The sequence below is a fragment of the Aspergillus fischeri genome, genomic scaffold (genome assembly GCF_000149645.3).
Source record: "Aspergillus fischeri NRRL 181 1099437636262 genomic scaffold, whole genome shotgun sequence".
NCBI classification, from domain to species: Eukaryota; Fungi; Ascomycota; class Eurotiomycetes; order Eurotiales; family Aspergillaceae; genus Aspergillus; species Aspergillus fischeri.
Window position 1 is genome coordinate 1,242,019 of NW_001509764.1, and position 13,838 is coordinate 1,255,856.

At 40.1% G+C, this 13,838-nt stretch overlaps 2 protein-coding genes across 2 annotated transcripts, besides 3 other annotated features; one reads left to right on the forward strand and one right to left on the reverse strand.

Moving 5' to 3' along the window:
- Positions 1 to 1,041: 1,041 nt before the first annotated feature.
- On the forward strand, positions 1,042 to 2,552 carry NFIA_097880 (putative MFS transporter; the record flags this gene model as incomplete). Its single annotated transcript, XM_001262055.1, has 5 exons — positions 1,042 to 1,192; positions 1,251 to 1,853; positions 1,912 to 2,148; positions 2,216 to 2,303; positions 2,372 to 2,552. 5 exons carry the CDS (start codon positions 1,042 to 1,044, stop codon positions 2,550 to 2,552), a joined length of 1,260 nt encoding a protein of 419 aa, XP_001262056.1.
- A 1,349-nt stretch (positions 2,553 to 3,901) lies between these two features.
- On the reverse strand, positions 3,902 to 4,516 carry NFIA_097890 (DUF3807 domain-containing protein; the record flags this gene model as incomplete). The annotated part of the gene is made up of 2 exons (XM_001262056.1): positions 3,902 to 4,423; positions 4,484 to 4,516. The coding sequence occupies 2 exons, from the start codon at positions 4,514 to 4,516 to the stop codon at positions 3,902 to 3,904; spliced, it is 555 nt and encodes a 184-aa protein (XP_001262057.1).
- Positions 4,517 to 7,605: 3,089 nt separating this feature from the next.
- Positions 7,606 to 7,637: a microsatellite.
- Positions 7,638 to 8,187: 550 nt separating this feature from the next.
- Positions 8,188 to 8,544: a mobile genetic element.
- A 1,031-nt stretch (positions 8,545 to 9,575) lies between these two features.
- Positions 9,576 to 11,006: a mobile genetic element.
- The last annotated feature ends 2,832 nt before the right edge of the window (positions 11,007 to 13,838 follow it).

The window sequence follows — 13,838 nt, forward strand, 5'->3', positions numbered from 1 at the left end:
TTTCATTCTTAAAACTGATCGTTGACGAATTCAGTCCGCAATCTCTTGTGGAAACTGGTGGCAGACGAAGCACCCAAGCATTTCCCTCGGAGGGATGCAGTCGATAGTATCCTATGCCAACATGGCCTCACACTGACTCAGAATATTGATCTTGGTCATCTCTTGCTCTCGATCATGACTCTGGAGAATTTGTATGCTGAGCCACCACCACAACCGAGGACACTAACAGACCTATATCCCATTTAAGCATTGCTTATTATTTCGAGACGTCCTTGGACCTGCGATGCCGATATAGAGTAGTCTGGCATCGGCTTTTACTGCTCACGAAGCACCGTCTAGAGTCGCCATACTCTGAACACGCCTTGTCAAAGAGAGACAAACCCAAAACAGCTGCAAACAGACTACCAATAATTGCCTATGTTTCCATCGTCAGACGCAGCAAGGATGTCAATCAACAAATATGGGAATCAAGAATTATCCAGCTGCCTTCGAGTGCTTACATCTACACAAAAGTGAGCATGCGACAGTAATGACTCCCCTGCTACTTGCTTTTGCCGAAGTGAATGTCAGATTCGATGCATCAACTGCCAATGCATCGTTGGCTGGTTGCGTGACCCCCACACATCAAAGCGTTTGCGGGGTTATACTCCGTGCTTGTCACATCTTGCCTCCATACACCCCTGTGACAGGCAACGGCAGTTTTTTCAGTCAATAAAGAGCATGTCCACGCAGTAATTTGACAAGAAATTGAGAAAAGCACTGTTCAAGATGGGGCATAACTTTTATGGCAGGGTTCGGGCAGCCTGTACTGCTTCCAAAAAATCGGTACGCGGAGCGCCGGCCACATGTCCGACCTGCGTAACTAGCTTACGCGATGTAGCCGCGATAACCTAACTAACAGTAATAGTGACCACAATGACTCAGGTGAGAGGGGCACGAGGAGCGATACCGACTGACCATGCATATTTAATTGTCAGCACTGCCAGCAATGGCTGGGGACCCTCTCGCGAAGCCATTGCAAGCTAGAACCTTCAGTAGACCATGGACACGGAGAACCAGAATGACGGCAGCGTAGAGGACGTGGAAAACTCGTCCGCGAAGGACTCGTCTTTCTTCACTCAGAAAGATGCTAGCCAGGTCGTCGGCAGACTGATCAGCACCAATTATGCGGTGATGATGGCCGGTTTGAACGGTAAGTCGTTGCTCACGGCTGGTGTGTGACAAGAACCCAGACTGATCAATATATTCAGACGCCGCCACCGGTGTGCTCATTCCATATCTTCAACCCGCATATGATATTGGCTTGCTGAAAGTGTCCATGGTCTATTTGATCAATTTCGCCGGATGGCTAGTGGCATCTTTCGCCAACATTCACGTCTGCTCGAGGCTGGGAAGCGGCGGGACACTGGTTGTCGGAGCCACGATCCAGTGCTTCGGGTACGTGCTCATGTTCTGGAAACCTCCATATCCTCTTTTCATGACTGCCTTCTTCTTCACCGGGATGGGTGTTGCTTTCCAAGACGCACAAGCGAATATTTTCACGGTCACGGTCAAGCACGCGCATCGATGGCTCGGCATTCTCCATGCTGTTTATGGAGTGGGCACGATCATCGCGCCGCTGATCGCAAATACTATCGCCTCTCGAACACCGTACTGGCACTATTACTACCTCGCGACGTTTATTCTGGGAGTACTTAACGTTGTCCTCCTGGCTTGGACGTTCCGGAGGGGTCTATTCAAGCCAAACGTCTCCAATGCCAATGCCGAAATGAAGGCCACACTAACCAATAAAGTGGTCTGGATCTTCAACGGCTTCTTCTTCCTATATGTCGGTGCTGAAGTAGCGTCGGGAGGTATGTAGCCGACTTGCCATCACCCTCTGCTTGCAAGCGCTAATATCGGAGCCCCCAGGCTGGCTGGTCCAATTCCTCGTCTCCGTCAGACACGGAGACCCCAAGAAAGTAGGCTATGTGGCCTCTGGGTTCTGGTCCGGATTCACCCTCGGACGGGTCCTCCTCGCAGACATCACGCACAAGCTCGGTGAGCGTCGGATGGTGTTTTTCTATATCGCTCTCGCCATAGCGCTGCAGGTCATGTTCTGGCTGATACCGAACATCATCGCCAATGCAGTCACCGTTTGTCTTCTGGGTGGGTAGCTCTTTCAAGTCAACTGCTTGCAATCATCTCTTGAGACGGTGGCTGACATGATCAACAGGCTTTTTCATCGGCCCATTCTACCCTGTCGGACTATACGTCCTGACGAAAGTCATCCCACAGGAACTTCACATTGGCGCTTTAGGTAGGTCATCTGGTTCTGCCGAAACTCTCTCCTCCCTGCATTTGATCCTTGTGCTGATTTTCACGCCGATAGGCTTCACAGCGAGCTTGGGACAAGCTGGATCGGCTGCATTCCCCTTCATGACTGGCGCAATCGCTTCAAAGACAGGGGTACAGGTTATGCAGCCGATTATGGTTGGCTTGTTAGTCGGGATTGGGATATTCTGGGCTCTGCTCCCCAGACAGCGCTCAACCAGGTCCGCCGGATAGTTTAATCGCGCAGCTCACGAGGAAGTGAGAGTGGAATCGACCAGGAAAACTTAACGATCACGTTTCATGTTGGGATAAGGGGAATGCGTCCATGATGCAACGCAGTCACTAATCATGGCTGATAATCTGTCGACTGGCTCCAGGTCAACAGACAAAAGTGGCCTTAGCAATAGTTACCAAAAAGAAACAATACACTACAGCGCAGTATCCCATCCAGCTCGCATGCTGCATACAGTCTACATAATACCGATGTAGCACAACAGCGGCGGTTTGCATTGATATATACACCACACTTTATCCTAGCGTATCCTCTCCGGGAGGAAACAGTAATGGTGAGATGAGTGCTAGTACTACCGGATGTCAAAATATACTGAGAGTAAGTGCAAAATCAAACGAATGGAATGACCCGGTTGACACTTCCCCTACGGATTTCTCACATATATATGCTCACTGAGTCGATCATCACTGGATCAGTGTGTAGGTGGTATCTGCGCAGAGTTGAGATCGCGGCAAGTTCAGCAGACTTATCGACTGTTACATGTATCGCGACCTATCATCCGACCTTCCAATGTATGCAGCCCACGATCCGCAAGAGGTCGAATACTCACAGGTCAGAACAACCCCACACATCCGATACTACAATTCCCCGGACTGTGTCAAACATCAGGTCCACAAAATGTGAATCAAACAGCGGTGGCCCAACGAAAACCTTAGACGGGGTGCCCGTGTGGCGTCGCGTCCAACCACATCCAGACATGAAATGGCTGCTATATTCTGGTCTAGCCAATTATCGCGTCTTACACAGCCGCGGTGTTGCCTGCGACGTCTACTCGGTAACAGTGTTGACCGCCAACTCAGTGGTTGCCCAGGTAGTACTGCATTGCTGCCTGCTGGCCGAACGGTCAGGATCGTTGCAGGCTCTTTGTAGCCCCCCAAAACGATCCCACTCATCGACTAGATTCGGGCAAGAGATTGCTTGCCGATATTCCGCTTTTGCTCTCCAAACGATCGGTCAAATTCTGAATGACTCGGACAATTAGTGTGATGGCTTTAACAACGATACAAAGCAGAACTGGCTCCGAATAGTAGTGTGTCAGAGAGAAGATTAAAGTCGTCAGAGTCTTACACACCCGAAGATGGTATGACAGTCCGACTAAGGATGACTGATACATATATTTCATCACAGAAAAGAAAGCGAGTATGCGCAAAAAGGGGCACTCACGCGTTTTGGCTTGGCCAGTCTTCAATCTATTGCCAGAACGGTGACCAACAAGAAATCTGGCATGAGAAAGGTCAAGGCTGAAGGGCAGCCGTTGCAGAATGTCATATGACTGTCTGTCGACGCAAAACGTTCTCAATCCTCGTAGGATATGATTCTGCGTCCAGCAAAGTTCGGACCACGAGCATGTGCTTCCCGCTGCACTGTAGCATTGTCATCATAATCAAGTCTTTCTTGTGAGCCTGCCTCATCCGGGCGCTTCGTTATCGACGAATCCTTTGCCTCATTTGACTCCAAGCCAGTGCCCTCTTTCGCCTCAGGTATCTTCTCCTGCTGACCACCCGGAATACCAGACGGCGTGTCTTCTTGCCCTTCAGCGATATCGCCAGCAACTTGCCTCACAGACGTTAATTCACGGGCCTCCTCAGCCAGCTCCTCTTCTCGTAGTTGCTTCTGGCGAAGTAATGAGTGGATTTCACTATGCCTGAAAATGCGGATCTGCTCGTCCGTGAGAGTACGCTTCACGCCATCTGGGTAGTAGCCAAGGCCGTCATCATCATCAATATCTTCATCTACAGTCTCGCTATAGATGTAGTCAAGCGACGTGACTTGTTGGCTACTGGGAAAATGTTTCGCTTGAAAGGTCTGCAAATCTTCCTGGAATCAGGGAGATTATTAGCTTTGTCGTATGCATATCATCAGCTTAGGCAAACTCACTATTGTGACGGATGGTATCGGTAGACTCGACATTATGGTGGAGGGTATGCGCCACAAGCAGACCTCTTGATTTTCAGAAGTTGAGTGTTTTGAGTCTGAAAGGAGGATAAGTGAGGATGACGCGTTAGCGCGGCTCGGGCCAGCTGTCTCAGTATGATACAGTATCTATTGAATTATATGACCGCTTGCCCGATTTGGAAGTGATGTGATTTTGCCGAGCCGTCGAAGCTGTTTCCCCGAGCCGTTTCTTCGCTCAATAATTGGTGAATATTCGCCCTAATTTCACTCTAATTATGGCTTCAAATCAAAGGCATAAATAGGAGCTAGATAGTTATTTATTTAGAAGAATCAGACCTTTATTAATTTTTAATTAGCCATAGAAATTACTAGTGCCACATAAATTATTACAGTATTATTATTTTTAATAGTTATAAGCCTAGCCTGCCCTTAAGAGATGCACAGATTAATAGCTGCTATCATTCTTCCAAGGCCCATAGATTAGAGAAGCACTATCTTAAAGCATTAACAAGATATCTTATTAGAATTAACTTGCCTGATTTAGAAGAACTAAAGATATACTAACACTGCTGTTACCCTAAAGAGTAATATAGACTATTACACTAAACTAATTAGATCCACTATAAAGGTCTCCATCATGCTAGAGAAGCCTAATAATTAGTGGATATAAGACTCCTATATAATCAGCCTAGCCTAAACCCGTGGAGTGCTTAATATACTCTAGGGAGAAAGACCTTACCCTGTTCTACTGATTTAACTAATCTATCTAATAATTCTAGCCAATCAGCAGGCTAGATCAGCCCCTATAGAACCCTAGCCAGCCTTAGAGAGACCCTAAATAACTAAAGTAAGCTAATTAGATAGCTTATTAACTGCTGTAGCTATGCTAAAGGCTCTAGTAAAGCCTATTAAAACTAAATTAGTTGATCTATACTAAAGAACTAGTGATCTATAAGGAAGATAGAGAGTAATATTAACTAGATCATTAAGGCCTAGTGGCTATCTAGACTATTATAGAGTAAATAGTAGCTAGAGAGCATCTCTAGTAGCTAATAAGCTAATTAGATAATAAGGTTAACTAATATTAAAAGCTTAAGGCTAACCTAAAGCCTTTAATTAAAATAAGAATAAACTAAATTAAGAAGAAATATTAGAAGCTTACTACTAAGCTAGCTAATTAGAATATATTAAGCTAGCTAAGTAAGTAGGAGAAGGTGTTAAATATATATACTAAGCTAAATATAATATAATATACTAGCTATATAGGCACTAGGACCTTCCTTATAGCATTAAAGAAGATTAAATCTTAATATACTAGTATTTAAATAGATTAACTACTAGAGGATAACAAGCTAAATATCTTTGATGAGATCTCCTATTATTAAAAACACTGGGAAAGCCTTAGTTAGAAAGAATAGAAGAATATCTTTGCTATATTTAAAGGACAATCCTCTAATTAATCAAATTCTGATTCAGCTAATTAGAATTATGAATCTAAGTGGCTTAAGTAAGATAACTATCCCTATAGAGAGAAGCATCTTTTTAATAAGTGCCTATATATAATTAAATTTTTAAGGCTGAAGGAATAGAAGCTAAATCTAGATATCATAGAATAATTTAAGAAGATTAAGCAGAACCTAAAAGTGAAGCACATAATAGATAAAGTAATTAAGCAAGCTAATTAGAATAAGGAATTATCTCACATAGTAATAAGCATCATTAGAATTAATTCAGTAGTATTCTTAATAGAAAAGGACTTATATGAGCTGTAAGATAGCTGGATTATTAATTTAGGAGTAGATATTAATATCTATAATAAGTAAACTTAATTTCTCACCTATAAGCTAGTAGAGGGAGAGTATACATGTTTTAGCATAATAGAAGTAAAAATCTATAGATATAGAAAGGTTAAACTGCAAGTAACTAGAATGAATTAGAAGCTATATATTCTAGAAGTTAATTAAGTAGCTTATATACCTGATTACCATATAAATCTGCTCTTAACCTTTTAGATGAAAAAGCATGGATATTATTATAATTAATGCCTTAATGTCATTAAGGACTAGAATAGAAAGCTAATCTACCATATAGAATTAAGATATAATATGGAGGTTATAGAATATAATCTAATATTAAATATCTTTACTATGTAGCGGGCAGGGCCTGCTGAGTGCTCAGGCTGTTCAGCCCTCACAAAGTCATATCTAAACTGGACACCAGCTGCAGGTCACGTGACTTCATACTAATTAATATAGCTATCTGCTTTGTCATGTGACCCACAGACCACTTGCACACTTCTTCCTATGTTTGGCCGCTGTGGCCCTAGCTAGATTTCTCCTTTAGCAATTTCTTACCATCTAAACCTAGGTCATAGGTTTCTAAGGCTTCTAGCCTGTGACATACTATGAACTAATACTTAGAGAGGCCCCATGAATTAGCTATAACTAGTGAATGATAGCACTAATAGCTTATGTACCTAGGAGATAAGACTATACAGCACCTAGAGGAGGTCTTAATAGGTACTAAAGTCCTGAGCTACAAGAGATCAATCTATGAGATATACAGGCTAGTAAAGGCTGCAAAGCAGATATCTTAGACCCCTAGAGAGAGGTCTATAGAGCTATTTAAAAGCATTTATTTTAATTAATTCTGCTATTAATTGCCCATAATAGAGATTATTAGATAATATATTTATTTATAAATTAACTAGATGGCATGTAATCTATATATATCTAGATAAAGATCAGCTTAATAATCTGATAAAGTAATTCATTAAATAGGTCAAAACATAATTTAGCCTTAAGCTAAAGAGGATATTCTTAGACTATAAGCTAATACTTAGAAATAAATATATATATACTATGAAATCTAAGGGCACTAAGATCTATTATTTAACTTAATATATTAATAAGCAGAAGGGGCTAATTAAATACTCTAAAAGAATAATTATTAAAATAGCCTGTAGTATATAAGTTAGTATATAATTACTAGAGAAGCTATAACTATATATATTCCATGCTGCTATTTATCTGCAGAATTAATACCTGTGCAGAGAGGTAGTAGAGGAGAATAGTTAAATAAAATAGATCTAGATCATGCCCTTGAGAAGCTTTATAGTAAGAAGCTATTATTAGTAAATCTATATATATATAGCTGCAGAACATATATCAGACATTATAAGATTCTGAGATTAAAGAAGCTAGATCTATGTGCCTAGGTAGGCTATCTAGTTAGCTACACAGCATCTAATATTGTGAATAAAAATGAACAGTATATACTAAATAGTATATAAATGACAAAGGAAATTTCATGAATATAGAGGGGAATAGATGGCTTGCCTAGGTATAAAGGAAGAATAGGAGGAATGGTAGTAGAATAGAATAGAATAGTAGAAGGAAAAATAGCTAAGGATATCTTAGCTTAATGTCTTAATTCCTTAATTAATTATGACTAGCTATAGGGTGATTTTAAGGGTGTATTTATAGATGATTCCTTCTAGCATAGGCCATTCGAATATTGAATGATCTCATAGCTGGGTGATCTCATAGATTAGATCACCATTTGCTAATGGTTGAAATCGATGATGATCAATGATGATCCATGACCATAAGGTTAGAACCATAGATATGATCAACGATCAACCATAGCGGATCAACCCATGGATATGGTCAACAATCAACTATAGCATGGTTTTCACCAACAATAACCCTATAAGCTGGAACTCTCAGCTACAGAAAACCATAGCTCTTAGTAGCTGTGAGGCTGAGTATATGGCCCTAAAAGAGGCTATAAAAGAAGCTATTTATCTAAATAGCATGTTCCAATACCTAAATGATCACCTTGATCTAGGCTATGTTGCTAGGACCCCTAGGATCCTAGTAGACAGTGATTCAGCTAAGAAACTAGCTGAAAATCCTGAATTTCATAAAAGATCTAAACATATTGAAATAATATATCATTTCAATAGACAGGCTATTCAAGAGGGAAAAGTAGAACTTATCTACATCCCTAGAAAATACCAGCTAGCTGATTTCCTCACTAAAAATGAGAATAATCTGCTACATAAGACATTTATGAAAATGGCTAGCCTGGGACCTAGTGAGGATATAAGATAATAAGGTTTTATCCCCCATGAGGGTTTTATCCTTATAGATCAGCCATATCAAAAGAATTGCCATTCATTCTAGGCTGATATAACTAGCATATTTTTACCTGATTAGAGGTTTTTAATGCTAGAAACTAGCATATTAGCTAGGGAAAGAAACTAGTGCCTTTTTCCCTTTTATAAAGAAAGGTTTTTGCACTAGGAAAATGAATATTTAATCTAAACATTCCCATGTTTAGCTTAAGGGGGGGTGTTGGTGAAAACCATGCTATAGTTGATTGTTGACCATATCCATGGGTTGATCCGCTATGGTTGATCGTTGATCATATCTATGGTTCTAACCTTATGGTCATGGATCATCATTGATCATCATCGATTTCAACCATTAGCAAATGGTGATCTAATCTATGAGATCACCCAGCTATGAGATCATTCAATATTCGAATGGCCTATGCTAGAAGGAATCATCTATAAATACACCCTTAAAATCACCCTATAGCTAGTCATAATTAATTAAGGAATTAAGACATTAAGCTAAGATATCCTTAGCTATTTTTCCTTCTACTATTCTATTCTATTCTACTACCATTCCTCCTATTCTTCCTTTATACCTAGGCAAGCCATCTATTCCCCTCTATATTCATGAAATTTCCTTTGTCATTTATATACTATTTAGTATATACTGTTCATTTTTATTCACAAATATATTATTTGTCAAGGTGCAGGCTCGCAGGCAAGCAGGGGTGGGTTAAAGGGGTAGTTGACACTCAGGCTGGCTACACTAATCCTTATCTAACAGTCCCAGGCTGCAGGTAAGTTGGTACAGGCAGGCTCTATAGACAGGACGTAGCTCAAGGAGCTTCAAACAGGTTGCAGAATTGTGCAGTGAAGATATTCCCAAGATCACATGATTCCTCCCTAGTGATGCTAACTCCTATCCACAGCAGCACCATGACATTATTAGCTTAAGGAACTTTTCAGAAGGTTAGAATACCCAGAGATAAGTAGATTATTCTACTATAATAGGTTTTTATATATAAATTTAATCAAGAAGGCTACTTAATTAAGGCTAAGGTATAAATCTGTGTGCAAGGAGATATATAATAGATAATATATAATAATACTATAGCTACTACTCTTACTGTATAAATATTCTGAATATTAATAGCTATTATAGTAGTATTTAATCTTAATATATAATAAATTAATGCTATTAATACCTTTATTAATAGTGAGCATAATAAGGAGGTCTACATTAGAATAGCTAAAGGATTCTCTAAATATAGCTATATTTACCTATTAAAGTAAGCTCTCTATAGCCTATATAGAGTACTGTGCCTCTAGCAGAAAGATATTTTAAAAGTACTTAAAGAGATAGATTTATAGAGAATTAATACTAACTCATACCTTTATATAGATGATAAGACTATTATCCTAGTATTTATAGATAATATATTATTTCTTTACTATTATAAAAGCAAGAAGCATGCTAATAATCTAATTTAAAAACTATAAGAATAATATAAATTCTATAATCTAGGTAAGGGAGAGAGCTTCCTAAATATTAAGATTACTAGAGATTAAATAAAATAGAAGCTATGGCTTAGCTAATAGGTATATATTAAGAAGATTATTATAAGATATTATTTAGATTTAACTAATTAGAAGATGTGAATATCTATAATAATAGATTAGCTACACCCTTATAATAGAAAGGCTATGGCTAGTAAGATATATTACTATTAATCTAAAATTAGATTAATTCTCTACGCCACAGTGATTACTCACTTAGATATCACTAAGATAATATCTAATCTATTAAGATATCTGCTGAATCCTAGACCTGCCTATTTTAATATAGCTAATTAAATTATTCTATATCTTACTTTAATAAAGGACTATGTATTAGAATATAAAAGTGATTTAATAGGGAATATCTTTATTATTACTAGTGATACTACCTATAGAGATTATTTAGATTATAGCAGTAGTAAGGGCTATCTTATAAAGCTATTTAGTGCTACTATTAACTAGTAAGCAGGGAAATAATAGACTATTACTACTTCTACTACTAAGGCTAAATTACTTGCTATTTCAGAGGTAGTAAAGAATATCTATTAGTAGAAATAACTATTCCTAGATATTAGATTTAATCCAGAGCATGAGATATCTATTCTATATAATAATTATTAAATAGTAGGGCTTTTATGTAGTAAAGAGCCTATAATTTATATAAGGCTACACTATATTAATATATATCAATACTAGCTTTAGTAAGAGGTCTAATCAGGCTGTATATCAGTTAATTAGATTAAAACTAATTATATGCTAGCAGACAGCCTAACAAAGATATTACTAAAGATTAAGCATGATGACTTTTACAGAATAGTTGGGCTTATCAGCTAATTAGAAGGCAGAGATTAAGCTTTAACCTATCTAACACCATTAATTCAACATGATTACCTATTTATAGAGATGGATATAGCTTTAACAGCTATAGATGGACTATGTAGCTTCGCCTAATTAGCTCAGCTAGGGGGGGTGTATTAAATTATATGACCACTTGCCTGATTTAGAAGTGATGTGATTTCGCCAAGCCATCAAAGCCATTTCCCTGAGCCATTTCTTCGCTCAATAATCAGCAAATATTCGCCCTAATTTCGCTCTAATTACGGCTTCAAATTGAAGGCATAAATAGGAGCTAGATAGTCATTCGTTTAGAAGAATCAGACCTTCATTGATTTTCGATTGGCCATAGAAATTGCTAGTGCCACGTAAATCATTACAGTATTATCATTTTCAATAGTATCATATTGGGAAGTACACTGCCTGGTGCCTTACCTAGGTACCTGAGGAACTAGGAACATTAAGAATGAAAATAAACTGTGTGAAGTTCACAAACCAGTTTACATGGTATCTTGAGGGACCCCCTTTTTCCAAGAGTTCAAATCATGTGAATTTAGAATGCATAATTTGTAGCAGGCAAGCGTCAGCCTTATGATACCCAGCCATGGTCCACGCAAATGAATGCCACCTTAAATGGGCCATCCAACCCCAGTCCTGAAAGACATTAAAATTGTACATGGATGCGTACTCAAAGGAAATAGGGTAGAAACCAGCTAAATTCCAGCCAATGAGTGAAAGCTGACTGGAAGGAGAAACTATAGGGTTGCCTGGCGCAAGATCATGAGCTAAAGTGAATTGCTTGATGGTCATTAGCACCCCAACAGTAAATTCTGGTGAGTCTGGTACTTAAGGTTGCTTTGATGCTTGCATTACTCACTACATATATATAAAGTTCACCCAGAATCAGAAGAAGTGGGCAATTTTGCCCGGGCCAGAATTTGCTGGAAGACTTTAGTGATCATCTAGCCAAAATGACCTAGATTCACCTGTCATAAGTGATCTGGCAGTTAGCAATGTGATTGATCTGAGGATCTTCATAAAGCAGCGAAGCTGCAGACTAAGCTTAACTATCATGGACTAGCCCAGTTCCTTCCAGGTGATATCCAACATAGTTCCCTTGACCTAATCCATAATAGTATAAGCATACTTTTGGTTCTTGATTATCTTTTGTACGGAAGGACAGCGGATCCCAAGCTGGCTAGTGACTTCAGTAGCCTTCAAAGCACCTTCGACCTCTGAAGGCTGGTATCGCGACTAAGCATATATCATTCGATTTCACCAATTTACGGTTCGGTTATATCGCAGAAAAACTTCATACAGTCGAAAGGGGTATGCTCGAGATATTGTTCCCAATCTTGACCTTCACACAGTCAAAGTGAATGCTCAGACTTCGTAAGCGGCGAAGATCTATAGCCTCAAGTTTCGTCTTCTGCTCAGGTGTTGGTTCTATCAAGCTCCAGGCGAGGGAGACATGAAAACAGTGAGAAAGGTCCTCGGGCTGTGTATCCGGTTTGACACTTTCATGTCGTCCAAGTCTGTGGACTGGCCCAGCCAAGCTACCCGCATACAGCGCTGGTTGACCAAAGTGAGCTAAGGAGCGATTTGACAGGCTGAGGAGACGGTTCAAGTTATCATTTGCGGGCTTTGTCACCCGTAGGACGAGGAACCACCGCGTCCTTTCGTAATTAGTGACCCAGTCGAGACTGTAAGGGTTGACAGAGAATCTGGGCGGTCCGTTAGCAACCCGACTGTCGATGGGAGAAGCGTTAAATACTCACGCTGGGACTGTAGTTTCTTGAAGAGCCGTTTGAAACATATCCATGAAAGGCTGTCTCTGTTCAGTGCGAAGAACCACTGGTCTGGAGAGACTGATATGAAGCGGGAGTTGGACACCCAGATCGCTTCTTAATAAGCTATGGATCTCTCCTGCATCTTCTCCCAGCTTGAGTTCGACTTGTGATAATATACCATCCAAGACAGCGAGTTCTGCTTTCGACGGATACCCTGTCGGATTCAGTCCCCATCGGTGAATTTTCGGCATGAAACTCACACTCTAGGTATATATGGGTGGGCCAGTTCCCTTCAACATGGGGAATGACACGCTTACGGCCTCCATGAAGGCTCGGGTCGTCTCGTACACTCACGCGAGTGCTCGAGGCATACAGATCACGAAATGCAGTCGGTAGGGGGGGAAGAGATGACACTCGATCATCGACGGACGAACTGTTGTGACGGGATTTCTTTGCTGGTCTGGGTGATTTCTTCTCACTCTCTTCTGTATCTGACTCTGTATCAGAGTATTGTACCAAAGCCATCGCGGCAATGGGTAAGGTAGAGATTGAGTCAAGAAGCGCGTTGAAGAGAAGCAAGCGTAAACTTACTGTCATGGTATTACTGTTTCTTACCGGTAACCTAGAACCCTCCGTCACCAACAGAGTTACTTCTTAGCTAGTAGCTTTATTGCTCCCATCGAAAGTGCCAATTGTTATCACAATAGTCTCTATGCTTATTTCTTAAGTTACGGAGTAGATTGTTGTCAAAGGCTTATCAGACGATGTTTCTGGAGGTCGAAGTGTGGAACAACAATGAGCCCAATTGCTACATAAAGAGAGGGGGATAAAGAAGATTGCATTTGGAGTAAGCGAATACATTATTGAAGGATTATGGATCCATGCTATGAGACTATAGTAGACGTGCAGTTGTCCCCAAAGCGGCTATAAAACTTCTTGATCAGAGTTCATATTTAAGTGACTTGTTCTAGAACGAGGGAGGCCGTGTCATAGAGTGTGGGGTAATGCCGTAATGGTATCACTGACATCGAAGCAT